Source organism: Vombatus ursinus, unplaced genomic scaffold (assembly GCF_900497805.2).
Source record: "Vombatus ursinus unplaced genomic scaffold, bare-nosed wombat genome assembly UNPS02014961.1, whole genome shotgun sequence".
NCBI classification, from domain to species: domain Eukaryota; kingdom Metazoa; phylum Chordata; class Mammalia; order Diprotodontia; family Vombatidae; genus Vombatus; species Vombatus ursinus.
In genome coordinates, this window is record NW_020954739.1 from 2,211,856 (window position 1) to 2,229,388 (window position 17,533).

Consider the following 17,533-nt stretch of genomic DNA (forward strand, 5'->3'; position numbering starts at 1 on the left):
AGGCTTAAGGATGGGGGAGACTTGGGCATATTTGTTGGAAGAAGGGAAAAGAGAGAGAGTGGGGAGGGAGTAAGAGATGGGGAGAGAGTGACAGAGGCAGAAAGTTGAAAATTTGGGGATCTCAGGGGCAATCTGCCAGAGGAGGTGAGAGGGGCCATTTCTTCTCTAGCAATTAAAAGCATAGGAGGAAAGACTGAGAAATGGTGTTGAGGGCTTCTGAGGGGGGCGAGGGACAGGAGATAGAAGTTCACAATAGATGGCCTCTACATTCTTGTAGAAGGTACAGGGCCTCTGCTGAGAGGTGAGATGAAGAAGCAGTGAGTCTCAGAGAGGCACATGCCTTCTGGTGATGTCATGGAGGTTCTTCTGGCTGAGCTGGAATAGCCAATTTAAAGATTTAGCTAATCAGTTACATTAGACTAAAGGGATCACTACGCAGCAGTGAAGGAACATGTGAGATGAGCTAACAAAGTTGCTGTGGACTCATCTGGTGTGGCTGAGAAGCAAGTGAGCAGGGAGCAGAGAAGTCAGATGGGGGGGGGCTACCAAAGGCTGGGATTTGGCAAGCAAGAGTAAAGATAAGTCCAGGGACTTGACAGCAGTCTGTGGATTGTAAAGTGAGGCCAGGAGAAGGGGGAGAAGTTCTGAGCGCAGGGTTTGGTGGGGTGTCAGTTAGGAAGCTATAAGGATTCAGGTTTTACTGAATGACTTACATTTTCACAGGTTTTACAGAAAAATGTCCTAAAAATATAGCGCTATTCAGAAGCAGACTGGGCTCAGGAGGTAGAGAATTCCTTCTTTGGAGGTGTTTAAGTGGAACTAAGACCACCACCAGTCAGGGATGCTGCAGGTGGCATTCCTGCTTCAAATACAAGTTGGACTAGATGTGAGATCTGGATGTGACTAAAGATCACTTTTGGCACTAGGATTTGCTGACTTTGACCAAAGTCAGCAGTCATTACCCGCTAAACCCAGGGTATTTCCAGCTCTCAACAAGACTAACCTTTTTGGTTGGACAGCTAAGACTCGTCCACTCAATTTCAGCAGACAAAATAGATTTGAAATCTGCATTTAATGCAATATTGGCCAATATGTTCTACAGGTGGGTGGTAATAACAGTAACTGAATCGGCATTAACAAAACATACAACACTTTCATTTACAGAACACACTCTATTCTCAGTCTCCAGGAGCATCTTCAGAAACACCCGGGCCAAAGTCTCCTCTAGAACATCATGATGTCAGACTCACAAGGACAGATGAGAACAGACTGGGGTGTGAGAAGGGACCTAATGTCTCAACTCTCAGGCCCCTGCTACCAGATAGGACAAACACAACACACAGCCCATCTTCATCACACTCATCAGCCATCAGCTCCCTAGCAGAGCTAGAAAAATACTGTTCTGGTTTGTAAAACTAACAGAATGGCAGGTGGTGTGTAAGGGGACCCAGAACCAGGGCCCCAGCCTTGTTTCAATACATCCAAAATTCAAGAGTCAGCGGAGCCCCTGGACTGAAGGCACACACAGCCTGTGAACATTTTGGCATGGCTGTGACCAAAGGGGGCAATGGATTTTGAAAGGGTCTGTAGGATCTGAACTAAAAAAGGGTAATTCCACAAACTTCTCTACTTGGCTTCTCTGGCAAGAATACGTGGGATCAGTAACCTCAGTCTCAAATAAAATCTCATGTTCTCTGTATTTAAATTCATTCTTAAGAGCTTTCTTGTGGTGTTTTGGGGTAGGGATGGAGAGGATGGTGGGTAGTGTGATTGTGGGTCACTTCACTACCCTGATGATATCCTGGAAAAAAGAGTTCTGGCAGCCTGAAGGCAGGCAGCATGTGCTCTGTAAACATTCAGTGCTGTACCCCACTCCCTGTTAGGGAGACATAGTCTAGATTCCCAGCTCTGAGGAGCAGTTTTGGAAGCAGATGTACTGTGCTGAGAATTGGGGTGAATAGTCGTGTCCTGACATCCAAAGCTTTGCCTGATGATGCCCTCCACCGTGAGCTAGATCTCAAAGGACAAACTTGCAGAATATATCATTTTCCCCAAATCTCCACTGGTGCCTCTACCATATTTTCAGTAAGAAGATGACTCACCTAGCAGTTATTTTGGCAAATCTAACACCATCCTTTTTGGTACCACCGAGCTCACATCGCATCAGAAAAGAGCATTTTATCTAAATGGGGCTTTTGTCTCCTTCCAAAATTGGCTCGGGCTGGCATGAAAAGGGAATTCTAAGATTATTCCTGTGTTCTTGCCTATTTGGGACAAAGTGTGACTCTTAATTTGAACAGCTGGTAACAGCAGAAACAATGTGTACAAATGATGAAAAGATATCCACACAGTCACGGTCAGGGCATATAATGCTGGGTGTCAAAGTCAATAAATATCTATTTAATTCTCTCTCCTCGGTTCATTCCGATTTATCAAAGGCGCCACTGAAGACAAGACGTTGACAATCTTCAGTACCACAAGAAATTCCTACAAACAAATTCTAGGCCTGAAGATGTGTGTCATCCGGGCTGGTGCGGGAGCCTCATTGCGTTCGGAGTTGATAGTCTACAAGAGAGAGAATTGAGAACAGGGGAGATGAGCGTCCAAGTCCACTGATAACTGCTATTCATCTCCTGTGCTCCCACTTCCCTCTCCTCTTTATCATCAGCAGATGAATGAAACACAGACACAACCAAACAACATGTGCTTTAAAATAAAATTCTGACTACAGACACAAGCTGAGTCTGCCTGAGCAGCACTTGGTATTCTTCTACCTGTACGGGCTCCCCACTCAGCTCTGTTCCTATGAAACTCGTTCTGCCTGCGTCTAAATTTTCTGGAGCCAATTAATGACATTTGGGAACCTGTGTCAATACAATGATCTTTCTTACTCTAAAAAAGACAAGGTAAGAATGGGTGGGGAATTTGGATGATGGAATCAAACAGGAGGAAACACAGACTAACGTGTGTTGACAGTGTGTATCTCAATGCTCTATACTAGGGGATGGAAAAACCAGGAGTGAGCTGGGGAAAGACTTTGATGGATCTATGATCTTTCTGAATTGTCACTCCTTTTCATGATACAGATCATGACCAGATCTTTCCTTCTAATCCTGTGAAATTCTTCTCCATAACCCTGCCATAAATCCTTTTTAGGAGGTACACCCAATGTGCTAGAGGCTTTTCTCTAGGTTAACCTAACACGGGCACCACTGTGGCCCCTATGCTGTCCATCTGTTCTCTCTTGCTTGGCTGGTTCACCTCCTTTTCTGGTAATATGTCTCCTGGATGATCTATCTTTCACTATTTCTTGGGCATGTCATGTTTGGTAATATTGTAGCCTATTTATGCCCACCATTCATCTTTCCATTGCCCTTTGGTGTCACCCAAAGTTCTGATCTGCAGTCTCTAGAGTGTAGTGTTTCACGATTTTCAGTCATGGTATCAACAGAAGAATATCAGTGTTAAAAGATGAGTGTATAAGGAAGCAGCTTGGGATGGTTAATTTCCCAAACATACTATAACACGTTCTCTTCCTTCTCTTCAGTTCCAAACAGCTCACTTTCCATCTGCAATACCTGTTTTTCAACCATTTATTATCTTTCCTCCCTTTTAAATATTTGGATAAGTCATCTCCAAATGCTTCCACACTTGTGTTGCCTAAAACATAGAACTCTTCTGTGTGTACTTGGTCTGGTCCAGCTGTTTGCGTGACCTTAAATGTCATTGCCTCATGTAGCCCATCAAGGATCAAGGTGTTGAGTCCAAAAATGCAAAGTTCCACTGTCACTGATGACTAAAATAGGTAACTAAAAATATTGGTAGATTCTGGTTCCATTTTTTTGCCTATTTGTTTTCTTCCATCTAGTTTCATCTACAAATGCTTGCAGGTTGATTTTGCTTGTTATTTTGGTCTTATGCCAAGCCTTCTGCAATCTCTTTCCTTCCTTCTACCAGTCTCAGCTTTTTAAAGAGGCAATCCAGCTCATAATCTTCTATTTTAATCCTCTGCAACATTTTGCACAAGTTTATGTATATTAGCCAATGTTACACTTGGCTGTCATGTTTCTTCTTGGCAAGAAGATCAAGTGTTGACAAGCTAAGGAAGTTTCTGGGCTCTTTTGGCCTTTTTGTTGTGATGATTACTCTTGTATCAGTTAAATTTCAGTAGAAAATTATTTTTTCCTTTATCCATTTTCCAGTATCAATAGCTTGTGTGAGCTGAAGTTGTTGAAAGGGCTTGCAATGTCTTCTCAAATTTATTCTTTCTTCTTCTTTGGTGTTTATTCTAACCTTTAGTCTAACTAGTTTGAATGCACACTAATGGCTGATTTAGCAATGACTTCCCACCCCGCCAATAACCAGTTATTTTCTGTTTGTTAAGAGAGTCAATTTTAAATTTTGTGATATCATTTAGTACTGTTATGTCCAGCAGCTTCTAACAATCATTTGGAAGAAAATATTCATGATATAAAGGCAGGAGGCTTCTGAATAGCCTTTGACCTTTTAAATTTTTGAATCCTGAACTATATTTTTTGTCCTGGTCTCCTATGCCCATCTTTGCAATGAAGTAACAGAATATCTGTATCTACATATATCAATATATATCCTTATATATCTCATTATCTATCTCACTGTTGTCTTCCTTTGCAGGACTTCTTTAGTTCTTCATAGAATTTCTCTACCTCCACTGAATTTCTGTACTTTGTTCTTGGCAACAGATGTTGCTACAAAAACTGCAATGATCTTCTCAGTGGTTCTCTTGCTCACATTTATCATGAAAACCTCAAGGTGAGATAACTAAATATTTCATGATAGTCTGTTTCTTTTCACCTTGGGTACAAAATGAAACCAATTTTACCAACTCTTTTATTCATCTCTTAAAGGAGAACGTGACCATTCCATTTCTGTGCAGCTTCCCTGAGTTGTGTGTTTTCATTTATGATGAGAAACATCAATATTGATATGGTTCCCTCTGGGTTGCACAAAAGAGCTTAAAGACAATTATTTTTAGGGTTTTAATTAGATCACCAGTCATAAATATATAGTGTGACCCAAAAGTCTGGACTACATCCCTAAAATATGTTTCCTCTGGAAGGAAAAACAAAAAAGGTATACTTTCATTGTAAGTCACACTCAAGTTTTATAAAAGTCAGGTTATAGAAAAAGTGTGGCATATTTTTGGATCATATTGGTTGTGGTGCATGAGAACCTCTCTATCTATAACCGTCCTGAAATCTGGATGTGGGAGACAGGCCCCTAGGTACGGCAGCCTGATGAGTGGGAAGCGCCCCAGACAGGGCAAGGTTTGGGTCCCAGCTCCAATACTTAACGGCTGTGGACAAGTCACTTTTCCTCTATGAACCCATTTCCTAAAATGAGGACAATAATCTCTGCTTAGCCTCCCTAAAAGGGTTTGTGAGGCTCAATTGAGATTAATGTGTACAAAGTGCTTTGTGAACCTTACATGCTAACAAATGTGAGCTATGATCATGGGGTGGGGGGAAGGGTGACAGTAACGCCAAAGGATTTGAGACGTGATCAGCCAGAGTAACCCAGCTTACCTCCATTCTGGGTGATGTAGCGAACCCAAGGCAAAGCTTGGTAACCACTCTTCTCGATGATCTTCAGGTAACGCACCTGAAGGGCCCAAGAGCAAACAATAAACATTTGCCTGTCCTCAGCAGAATACAGTACCACCTTCTTAGTGACAGCTTGCTTTCCTCCTGAGAGAAGAGTTCACTGAGCTCCAGAATTTGGAAATGCTAAGCAAATGTTTCATTGTAAACAAATGCAGAAGTATGGAAAAGCAGCCAAGCACATGGTCCTCCTTTATTTTTGAAACACTGAGATAACCCAAGAATAACCTGCCTTAATAGGTAGCGTAGGGATGAGGGAATCATGCATGACCTCTCACTAGGGCAGGGTCTAGAAAAGAGTCCTTTACTAGTAGTCAGGTAACCCATGCTCTAGTCTTGGCTCTGCCACTAGCTAGCTCCCTGGATGAACTTTCAGCAAGTGATTCCACCTCTCTGGGTCTCAGTTTCCTCATCTATAAAATGAGAAGGTGAGACTAAAAGATCTGTAAGTCTTTCCCAGTTCTGTCTCAAGGCCCTCTGGGCTCTGAAATTCCATGTTCCAAGGGCCCTCTCCCACCCCCAGCTCTGACATTTTGTGTTCTAAGGGTCCTCCCAGCTAGGACATTGCCTGTTCCAGGAGCCCTCCCAGCTCTGACATTTTGCACTTTGATGCTTTCAGGGCTTTAAATTACTAACTAGTTTCAAAAGTTCTCATCTGAAACAGCTTTTAGCCTCTTCACTTCCACATCCCTGTCCTCCTTTTCCCATTAGATATGCCCTTTTCCATTTCAAAAGAACATGAAGTAGTACCAGCAAGTAACAATATAAATATCTCCCCCATCCCCACCCCTCCCCAGCCTTGGACCTCACTTTCAACAACTTTATATCATCACAATAAAGACCTGTATCCCTGAGGTGGTGAAGTATGGAATTTCAAACTTGACACTTATGGGTGGTTTTCCTTCTTTGTCCTCAGCTTCAACACTGGGCAGGCCAAAGTGAGCTCTCATCAGATACTCTTTCCCTCCCTGTGCAGAGAAGAGAGAGATGAAAAAGTAAATACTGAAATAGAAGAAAATTTAGTCAACAGTCTCACCCCAAACTTTGACCACATTTTTGGCTGGCCTAAGTATTGGTTTAGAGTAATAAATTCACTGGGAAAAGTCCAAGAACGAGTACACATTTCTCGCTTGCAATGGCCACATGGCAGCAAGTCATTCTCATGTACTATGCCTGCTTTCAAACCTTCTGCCAGTTTTACCAAGAAAAATAGCTGGAGCTATGTCTACAACTGGCACCTGATAGAGGAGGAGGCAAAAGCTGAACATGAGTGGTGGACACATGCGGGCACATTAGGCTAAAGATGCAGGAATGACTTTCTAAAGGAATCTGCAGGACCCGGCCCACTTTAGACATAAACCACAAAATGGAAATTAACCAGCTGAGTTTAAATCTCCTTGGTTTGGTGAAATCTGTACTAAGTGCTGAGGTTTCCAGCCTGACTAACTGAGTCAGACCCTCTCCAGTCAACTCCAGGTAGAGACAAACAGACAGAAAAAGCAGAGAAAGAACAAAACCTTCCTATGTGATCCCAAAAGCCCCGCTGCTGAAGGCCTGCAGTGATTCCCCAGGACCTAACAAGAGAAGCCGGGCTCTGGCCATATACTTGCGGCCCTCCATACCTGTCTTTCCCATACCTGATGCTCTGACCAAGTAGAGACTTGTGCTTTACCTTCCAGGTACATGCTTCTCTATACTTAGAATTCCTTCTCCCTGCCCTGTGGAAATCTCATCCCTCTCTCAGTTCATAAGTGCAGCTCAATTGCCTTCCTTCATCATAGCTTTTCCTTTCTTGGGCTTCTAACATCACTTGGTTTTCTTTATTTTGCATCCCTTGTCCACAGGTCTGCATTCAGTAGCTGTGCTACCCTGGACAAGTCACTGAACCTCTCTGGGCTTTACATCGGTATAACAGGGACAACAGTAACACTGCTTACTTCAAGAGGAAAGCTCTCTGGAAAACCTTAATGTGCTATTACAATGGAAACTCTGATTATTATTTTTCATTATAGTTATCTTTCATTCTGAGCTTCCCTACTAAGCTGGAAACTTCTAGAAATCAAGGAATGGGTCTTATCACCAATCTCCATGTTATGTTCCCCCATTAATGTAAGTTCCTTGAGGGCAGGGACTGGCTTTGCTTTTGTATCTATATGAAACATCCCCAGTGCTCAGCAAAGAGCTTAGCACACAGTAAGTACTTAATAAATGCTTTTTCATTCATTCAACCATCAATTCTCCTTATTTTCTTTAGTGCCAATCATGGGCACTGCTTGTAGCAGGTACTTAATAAATGTGCCAATCTGAACTTTCCTCATTCAGACTGTGGGGGGAGGGATTAGTGAAAAGCCTGAATTTTCAATTTAGAATTCATTTCTGGGTCTATACGCCAATAATCAACCAAGCTGACAATACATCAATAAGCTGGGCTATCATCCAGGACTAACAACCAGCCACTCTCTTGGTGCATTTGAAACGTTTTTCGAGAGTCTTAAACAGGGGAAACACGTGAGGGACGAGGCTCAACTTTCAGCTTTTAGATGGAGAAGAAGAGCTACCAGTTTGGGGCTGAGGCCCCCACTCACCGGGAAGGATTTAATCGACCAAACGATTTCACTGTTCTCTGGAACCCACTTGACGTTCCCCACGGTGGTTTTGAACTTTGGCGAGTCGGCATCATTGGGCACAGGAATGTGGATCTCTACATTGTTTGCAGTCGATCGGCGTTTAAACTGGCTCTTTGCCTGCAGAAAGGCCACAAACAAACTGAGCTTCCTTAGTACAGGATAAGAGCAAGGTTCACCACCCCCACTCCTTTACTGCAATCTGTTCTTTGCAAGCTGTGAAGGGACATGACTGCAGCTGTGGTCAGGAAATTGGGCAAGGAGGGAACTTTTTTTCTGAGTAATATTATGAAAAGACTCCATAGCAGAACGGTGTGGGGCAGAGGGAGAAACATTTAGTAAACATATGCCAGAAAAGTGAAATTAAATCCCTACATGTTTGGCTTCTATTCAAGCCTTTGTGGATTAAAAAACAAACCAAACTGGGTCTTTGTGTCATTTTCATCGTGTGACTAAGAGTAAAAGACCTGCCTCTGAGTCCTAGCTCTAACACACATCAACAGTGTGACCTTGGGCAAGTCACTTACTGTTTTATGTTAATGAATGAATAAAAGCTGTTTTTTCATTTGGCATAAATAAAGGAAAGCTGGATCTGCCCGGTGGGAAAAAGCAGCTGGCCACAGCCTACAAAGGGATCTCTTCTGGGAAGCCCAGCCTACTGCCCTTCTCCTGAGTGGTTCCTTCTTCTTCTCTACTTTAGTTGCACTGCGCACCTCATCTTCACTCTCACAATCCAGATGGGGGCTGAGATCCATCCTGCATACCACTGCTTATGGGGAGCTCTCTGCTCTGTCTGTTTGTGAATGGTTCTAGCTGATTATAGAGTGATTCCCAATACTGGGCTGGCAACAACCTGCCTCCTGTAACTTTCAACCCTGTTGTAGCACTCCACCTAGAACAAGTGCATTTTGTCTCTCACATGAAGGCCCCTGGGAAGCCCTGCCTTCATAGCCTCCTTCCTGCCAGGCTAAACATTCCCTGTCCCTTCAACTGAATCTCCTATGCCATGGTTTCAAGGCCCCTCTCCACACTGGGCAGGTCCCTCTGGGCATGACTCACTTCTTGTAATCCATTAGAGACTCGTTAAGTGTCCAGCCAGTGTGGCTGAGCACAAACAGCACTGGATGAGTGACGTCAATTCAGATTTTGGCTCTGATACTTTATAGCTATGAGATCCTGGGCAAGTCACAAACTCCTCAGAACCTCCACTTTCCTAGTAAAACCGGGATAATAATACACATGCACTGTCTACACACAGAGTTAAGAGGAAAGTATTTTTAAAAGCTATAGAAATGTGAGATATTCATAGTAGTGGTAATAATAATGATAAATATCACTACTATACTAATTACAATCCATAGCTAAATTTACATGGGTGAGATAAGTCATGAGTTAAAATACTCCCTTGAGGACAAGTAAAATTGCCTAGCATTTTCAAAGCAAACTGTCCCCTACCTCACAGGACTGTTGTGAGCAAAGTATTTTGTAAACCTTAAACTGTTATAGAAATGGGAGCCATTACTACAACTACCACCACAACCAATAAAAAAAAAATGATATAAGAATGAAATCTGTGCTTTGCCTGGTGGGCAGGATCCACTTAAAGCTGACCAGACTTCTGAAGGGGCAACCGACCTTAATCATGTACTCGATGCGGCTGTGGGAATGTTTTTCAATTACAGATTCGATCCATATCAAGGGCTTTACCTGGGAGGAGACACAAAGACCAAGAAAGTGAGGAGTCTGATTTTAGTGTCAATTTAACCCTTGTCAGAAACAGACACCTCAAAACTGTTTAACACAAGGCAATATATCAATATATCTATGTGTGTTTCTGGCAAACTGGTCTAAGACAGGGAAAAATCAGCAAAGCTGTTTTCATAGAGCTAGGCTTGGTAGCCCCCTGGAAAGGCTCAGAGCTCCATGAAGGTTGACACATAAGAAATGAAAGGTCTTCACTTAAGTCACCAGTCTTCCATTTGCCCAGGACTGCACCCTCTGAAGAAGCCAGGCTGTCCCTGCTGGGCAAGTAGGCCCTTTGGCTTCCTCCTCCCAGCATTAGGCCTATGGCACCTATTTCCAGACCTCCTGGCTTTCTTCATCTTCCTCCCACCTTGGCCAACATCTTCCTTAGGGGCAGGAGGAGAAATGTTGCTGTTCTAGAAAATAATGTCTGTACTACTCAATTTTAGCATATGAATCTAGAACGCCCTGCTTCCCATTCCCTAGCAATTCCACTACTTCAGCCATATTTAGAGTTATCCTATTCAGAATGGTCAATCACTGCAGTATGGCTAAACCAGCTGAGGTATATAGCAATAGAACATACTGTTATTGTGCTGTAAAACACGATAAACATATATAGAGAAATATGGAGACTTATAACAAAGGGATGCAGAAAAAAAGAGAAACATAAACAAATCAATTATGACTACATTAAAAAAACTCACTAGCAACAAAACAGTTCACTGGTAGAAAAGAAACTGGAATGCGACAAAGAAGCAGCAAAACGTTATTATTTTATTCAAGTTTATAGTACTATTTTTCTTCCTCTTTTAACTTAAAATATAAATAGTTTGGATTTGATGGTTTTTATTACAGGTTTTTTCCATATTTTTATGTGATGATGTATTAAATTTCTAAGAAAAATCATGTATATGAGACATGCTGATTTGCATCATTCTACATTTTATTTTTATACCTTGTCTCCCCAGAGTGATAAATACCCCAGATGGATGAATACTGAGTCAAGAAACTGGTCTCTTGTGAATGCAGTTTACCTATACCTGATTACCCCTAGAGTGAATGGAGTTTCTGAACCTGCCAGGCTTAGCTTGCAGCCAAGACTCATGGCCAGAGCTCCCAGCTTATTACTATCTGTCTGATATCTGCTTAGGCTGGTATTAATTTAATACATTCATTACAAATCATTCTTATCTATTCATTAAATGACTTCCCAGGATGTTAAAGCCCTACTGGTAGAGATGTTGGCTGCCTCTCTGATCAGGACATAGCATACCTGCAGTACTCCTTGGGACACATGGATGCCTATGTCATCTTGGTCAATAACTGGGAAGATGCTCCTTGTTTTCTTTCTCTCTCAGAGGACACTTTTTACTTAGATGCTGGTGAGGTACCAGGCATTGCTTACCTTTTTAACTAACGTTCACCATCACTGCCACCACACCCTAGCCCGGGGACACTTACGTGGGTGTTGAGGCGATAAGACATCAGTTCAAATTCTCCATCAGGAGGGATGAAAGAAATCGTCCGGTCGTTCTCAAAGCGGGAGAGGCGAACACACTGGTGGAATTTCACATCTTCCAACTCTACCGACTTACTTTTTCCACCTGACAGACAGCAAGGATAGAACGTGAAGAAAAGAAGCAACCAAAAGGACAGCAGAGAAGACAGTAAAACTATCTTAGAAGACAAGAGTACAAAAGCCCGAATCAGAAGACCTGGGTGGGAGGCCAAGCTCAGTCACTGACAACAAAGCCACTTCCAGTCTCTCAGCCTCAGTTTCTTCACCTAAAAAATCAGGTGCATAACCCTCCACATTACCTGCCTCATGGGGTTGAGTGAAGAATATATTTTGTAAACTATAAAGCACCTCAAAAAGTGATTGATTATTAACTAACCAAAAACTGGTAAGGAAACAGGCCTTTCCCCTTGCCTTATCAGCAAATTCCACACTTCGCTAGCTGTGGCATCTCAAGCACATCACAACCTGAGCCTCAGTTTTCTTGGGTTCAAAGTGTTATCTCCCTGAGGATCAAATGAAATATTGGATAGAAAAGCCTTTTAAAACTGTAATGCATTATGGAAATGCAAGGGAATACTACCAAGGATAGCCAATAAGCATTTAAGGAAGCACTTACTTTGTATCAGGCTCTAGGGATACAAAAAGAGGCAAAAGACAGTCCCTGCTCTCAAGGAGCTCATAGGCCAAGTGAAGGAGGCAATATGCAAACAGCTGGGCACAAACAAACTATAGACAGGATAAACAGGAAATAATTAACAGAGGGAAGCTACTAGAATTAAGGAGGAATGGGGAAGGTTTCTTTAGAGGTGGGATCTTAGTTGAGACTTGTAGGATGCCAAGGCTTCTGAGAGGCAGAGATGAGGAGGGAGATCATTCCAGGCCTGGGAGAACAACCAGAGAAAATGCCGAGAGCAGGGAGATGGATCACCTTGTTCAAGGAACGGGAGGTGTAAGAAGACTGGAAAGGCAGAAGGGGGCCAGGGTCTGAAGGTCTTTGAATGCCCTTCAAACAGAATTTTATATTTGATCCTGAAGGTCAAAGGGAGCTACTGGAGTTCACTGAGTAGGGAGGGGAGTGATGTGGTCAGACCTGGGTTTTAGAAAGATCACTTTGACAGCTGAGTGGACGATGGATGGGAAAGTGGAGAGATTTGAGGTAGGGAGATCAACCAGTAGGCTAATAATAATAATGATAATAATAATAATAATAATGATAGCTGACATTTATAGAAGACTTTGAACTCTGCAAAACCCTTACTGTGATTATCCCATCTGACTGTTACCAACAATGCTGAGAGGTAGAGATGATTCTCAAATCTACGTGACAAAACCTCTCTGAGGACCTCCAGCATCTCCAACCGCCTACTGGACATCTCTAACTGGATATCTTGTAAACATCTTAAACCCAACATGTCCTAGGCTCATAACCTAGGAGTCATTCTTGACTCCTCACCCTCTCTCTCACCTCCCATGACCCATCTGTTGCCCAAGGCTTGCTTTCACCTTTACAACATCTCTCACATACGCACCCCCAGCCCTTTTCTCCCCTGATGTTACCACCATCTGGTGTAGGCCCTCCTCACCTCATGGCTGGACTATTGCAATAGTCTGTGGGTGGGACTACCAGCCTCAAGTTTCTCCCTACTCCAATCCATCCTCCATTCAGCCATCAAAGTGATTTTCCTAAAGCTCAGGTCTGACCATGTCACCTCCTTCCTTAACCAATAAACTCCAGAAGCTTCCTATCACCACCAGGATCAATTATAAAATTCTGTTTGGCATTCAAAGTCCTTCATACCCTGGGGCACCCCTCCCGCCTTTCCAGTCTTCTTATACCTTACTCTCTACTGTGTACCCTGTAATCCAGTAGTATCGGCCTCCTTTCTGTTCCATGAACAAGATACTTCATTTCCTGATTCTGGGCATTCATTCTCTCTGGCTATCCCCCATGCTTGGAATGTTCTTCCTCATTACTTCCAATTTATTCCGTCTACAGTCTATCTGTACATGTTGTCTCCACCATTAGATGAAGCTCCTCAAGCACAAGGACTGTGTTTTGCTTTTGTATCTGCCAGAGCTTAGCACAGTGCCTGTACATAGTAAACACTTAAAACACTTCATTGACCATCTGAGAATAATGAACACTGGACTGTGACCTGCGTCCAGTACCTGGCTGTATCGCTGGTTAGCTGTGTGACCTGGGCAAGTCATGTCCCTTTTGTGGGCCTCACTTCTCTCCTCTGAAAAAGAAGATGACTGCACTAGATGATCTCTGAGGAACTTTCAAACTCTGATATTCTATGTACTAATGGACTAAACCAGATAAAACATATTAAAATTCACTTATTTAGACTTATTGGTAAAGCTGGTCTGAAATGGACAAAATGTCTACAGGTTACTTGCAGTTTCATAATTTTCCACGTATACAGCAATTCCAAACAACCTAGCAAAGCCCCAATTTTAAAGAAAAAATAAAAATAATTTGCATAAAGTGCCATCCTGAACAATTAATACTTCAAAAGGGCTTAAAATCAGTTTCTTCCTATAGGGAAGCAAATATTTGCCTTAAAATCTCATTCATATAATTTATTTGCTTAACAAATTCTTCTTGGTAGGGTAGCAAGGTTTTCTTCCATCCACTGCTTTCCTGGGACAGTGAACAGGGTTTCACACTGTAAGAAGCGGAGGCTTGCTCTCCTAATAAAGAAAAGGCTAAGCCCTTACACAGCAGGGACGTTCTCAGGAGGAAACAAGGACAAAATGCTCACAAAGACGCCAATGGTGTGTGTACTCACGCCCTGTATTGTCAAAGAGAACTTTGTCGTTGAGGCCCAGGCGCAGCTCTGGCATCCCTGAGAGAAACACCCTCATCTTAATGGAACCCACAATTTCACTACGAAGCACGTTCCCATTGGCGCTGACCTATGTGAAGAACCAAGCAGGTTAGGCAAAACTGTTGTGGGATGGATCGCAGAAAGCCTTTGGACACTAATAAAATGAAATTAGATCAACCAATCAACAAGCATCTATTAAGTTCTTACCATAGTAAGGTATTGCCAGGTATTGTGAGAAGTGCTGAAGATTCAAAGAAAGGCAAAAGCATGGTCCTTGTCCTCAGGGAGCAAACACTCTCATGGAGAAAGACAACATGCAGAAAGCCATTCATGAGATATATACAGCAAAATGGAAGGTAATCTCAGAGGGAAGGCACTGGCAATGTGGGGGGGGGAGGGAGATCTTAAGATGGTATCGAGTCTGACAAGTCTGACTGGGCTTTCCATAAAGTGGTATTATCTCAAGGCAGATGACTCCCAAATCTCCCTATCCAGCCTTTGTCTCTTACCTGAGTTCTAGTCCCGCATCATCAACTGCCTGCTGGACACTCCACTTGGATGTCTCACAGCCATCTTAAACCCAACAGGTCCAAAACGGAACTCACTATGCTTTCCCTCTAAACCCATTGCCTTCTCCTAACTTCACTATTTCTGCTGAGGTAACACCAACTTTTCCATCTCTCAAGTTCAAGAATCCTCAATTCTTCACTCTCACTCTCTCCCAACATCCTATTGGCTGCCAAGTGTTGTTGATGGAAATGGAAACTTGGAGAAGTAAAGGGACTAGTGAGTATCAAAGACAAGATTCCAATCTGAGCCTTCTGACCACAAGTCCAATACTTTTTCCATTTCTGCTTCAGAAAAAAAAGGACCCTCTTAACAAAAAAAGGAAAAAAAAAAAGGACTCTCTTTCCAGTCAAAAATGAGCCATTCAACCAAACTTTGACAAATATGTAAAATGACCTTTGCCTAGTTTTAAGATCTTTGTGGGACTATCTTCCACTCTACAGACAAAGGCCAAATGGCGGTGGCTGGTGGAACCCCAAACTCCTGCTACTCTCAGTGTCGGATGTTCCAATGCTCCCACTTCCTTAAGCTGGAAAGAAGTCAGTTTAAGGAGAGACAAACTGTACTTTCGGCTTGGTGTTGAGTTAGAAAGAATGAATTCAGGCAGAATAGGTGGGAAGACAGCAGAGACTATTTGGACTCTTTCCTTACTTCCCAGACTTTGGGAACCTTTTCCACTGATATTGACACTAAGTGAAGCAGGCCTAATGTAGGTCTTGTTCATCTTAATGTGGTTTCATAGAACATGAGTACTAAAGAGGACCTTGGAAATCACATCCTACCCCCTCATCTTATAGATGCAGAACCAGAGGGGAAAAAAAAAGGAATATGGCTCAATTGCACAGCTAGCAAGAGCCAGAACTAGGGTTCAGATCCAGGTTCTGCAATCTCGATGAAACAAGGGATAGGATAAAGAGGATCACGGATGACAAAATGGACAATTTTAATAACATATAACTTGAAAGTTTTTGCACAAACAAAACCAATGCAGCTAAAACTAGAAGAGAAGCAGGTCATTGGGGGGAAAAATCTTTTCAGCATGTTTCTCTGATAAAAATCTCATTTCTAAGGTACATAAGGTCCTGACTTAAATTTTAAAAACTAAGAGTCATTAGGCAGCTAGATGGCACAGTGGATAGAGCTCCAGCCTTGGAGTCAAGAGGACCTGAGTTCAAATCCAGCCTCAGACACATGATATTTACTAGCTGTGTGACCCTAGGCAAGTCACTTAACCCCAACTGCCTGACCCAAAAAAAAAAAAAAACCAAACAAAAAAATTGAGTCATTCCCTAATTGGCAAATGATTAAAAGATGTGAACAAGAAATTTTCAAAGAAGGAAATCCAAGCTATCAATAATCACATGAAAAAAATCATTAATATTTAGAGAAGTGCCAACTAAAGCAACTCTGAGGTTCTACCTCATACCCATCAGATTGGCAAAACTGACAAAAAAGGGAAAATGAGAAATGCTAGACAGACTGCAGGAACGGAGGTATGTTAATGCACTGTTGGTGGATCTGTGAATTAGTACAGCCACTCTGGAAAACAATTTGGAACTATGCCCCAGAATGTGTCAAACTACATCTGACCCAGCAGTACCATCACTGATATTCCAAAGAAATCAAAGAAAGAGGAAAAAAAATTATAGCATCTCTTTTTGTAATAACAAAAAATTGAACACTAAGGGATGCTCATCATTTGGGCAAGAGCTGATCAAATTAATGGTATACGAATGCAAGAGAATACCGTGTGCCAAAAGAAATGAAATGTGGTGGTTTCAGTGAAACCTGGGACCACTTGTATGAACTGTTGAAGAATGAAGTGAACAGAACAAATTTATACAATATCAACAAATCTGTCAAAACAACTTTGAAAGATGTAAAGCTCTGATCTGTCCAATGACCAACCATGATTCCAGAAAACAAATGACGAACCATGCTATCACCTCTTGACAGAAAGGTGATAGACTCAGGGTACAGATGAAACAGATTTTTGGGGACATGGCCAAGGCAGGAATCTGTTTTGTTTGACTGTGCATATATGTTACAAGGGTTTTGCTTTTCTTTTTTTTTTTCTTCCCATGGGTATAGGGCAAAAGGGAGAGAAAATATATTTTTGTTAATAGAAAAAATTAAAATTTAAACAACCAAATAAAAAAAATTTCAGCACTCTTTTCACTATGCTGACTTGGGATGTCTTAGGTCTCTGTGGATCTGCTAGTTTACAAAGTTTAGTAGCTTTTATTTTCATTTCAAAAAAAGCAAGTAAATCAATAGACTTACCAAAAGGTTAACAGATTCTATGACATCCAGGAACACCTCATTCTTTCTATACTTGATTCCCTCAGATCTCCAGGACACAGCATTGGTGACCGTGGCTGGTGGACGGGGGGCTCCAGTTTCTAGTTTGTGGCCTTCTTGCGTGATGTATCTTTACAACCAGATGATCAGTGTTAAGGAAGTATGACTAACACAGAAATAGTAACTTCAGTCATTGACTTAGTGCTACATTTCAAGAAGTGAACAAAGGAAGCTCTTGGCAGCCTACAGATAATATCCTAAGGCACAGAATGATAGAATAGAACCTTAGAGTTGGAAGGGGGC

At 42.2% G+C, this 17,533-nt stretch overlaps 1 protein-coding gene across 3 annotated transcripts in view; it reads right to left on the bottom strand.

The window, feature by feature from the left end:
- Nucleotides 1-1,053: 1,053 nt before the first annotated feature.
- AP1M1 (adaptor related protein complex 1 subunit mu 1) overlaps nt 1,054-17,533 on the bottom strand; it is a 28,954-nt gene continuing 12,474 nt past the window's right edge. For all 3 annotated transcript variants that reach the window (XM_027845384.1, XM_027845383.1, XM_027845382.1), the window contains exons 5-12: nt 17,213-17,360; nt 14,324-14,450; nt 11,471-11,613; nt 9,899-9,970; nt 8,225-8,383; nt 6,482-6,607; nt 5,565-5,640; nt 1,054-2,565 (exon numbers count right to left, since the gene is read on the bottom strand). In XM_027845384.1, coding sequence (XP_027701185.1) covers nt 2,543-2,565; nt 5,565-5,640; nt 6,482-6,607; nt 8,225-8,383; nt 9,899-9,970; nt 11,471-11,613; nt 14,324-14,450; nt 17,213-17,360 — 874 coding nt within the window. In that variant the 3' untranslated portion in view covers nt 1,054-2,542. The remainder of the gene's footprint in view (nt 2,566-5,564; nt 5,641-6,481; nt 6,608-8,224; nt 8,384-9,898; nt 9,971-11,470; nt 11,614-14,323; nt 14,451-17,212; nt 17,361-17,533) is intronic.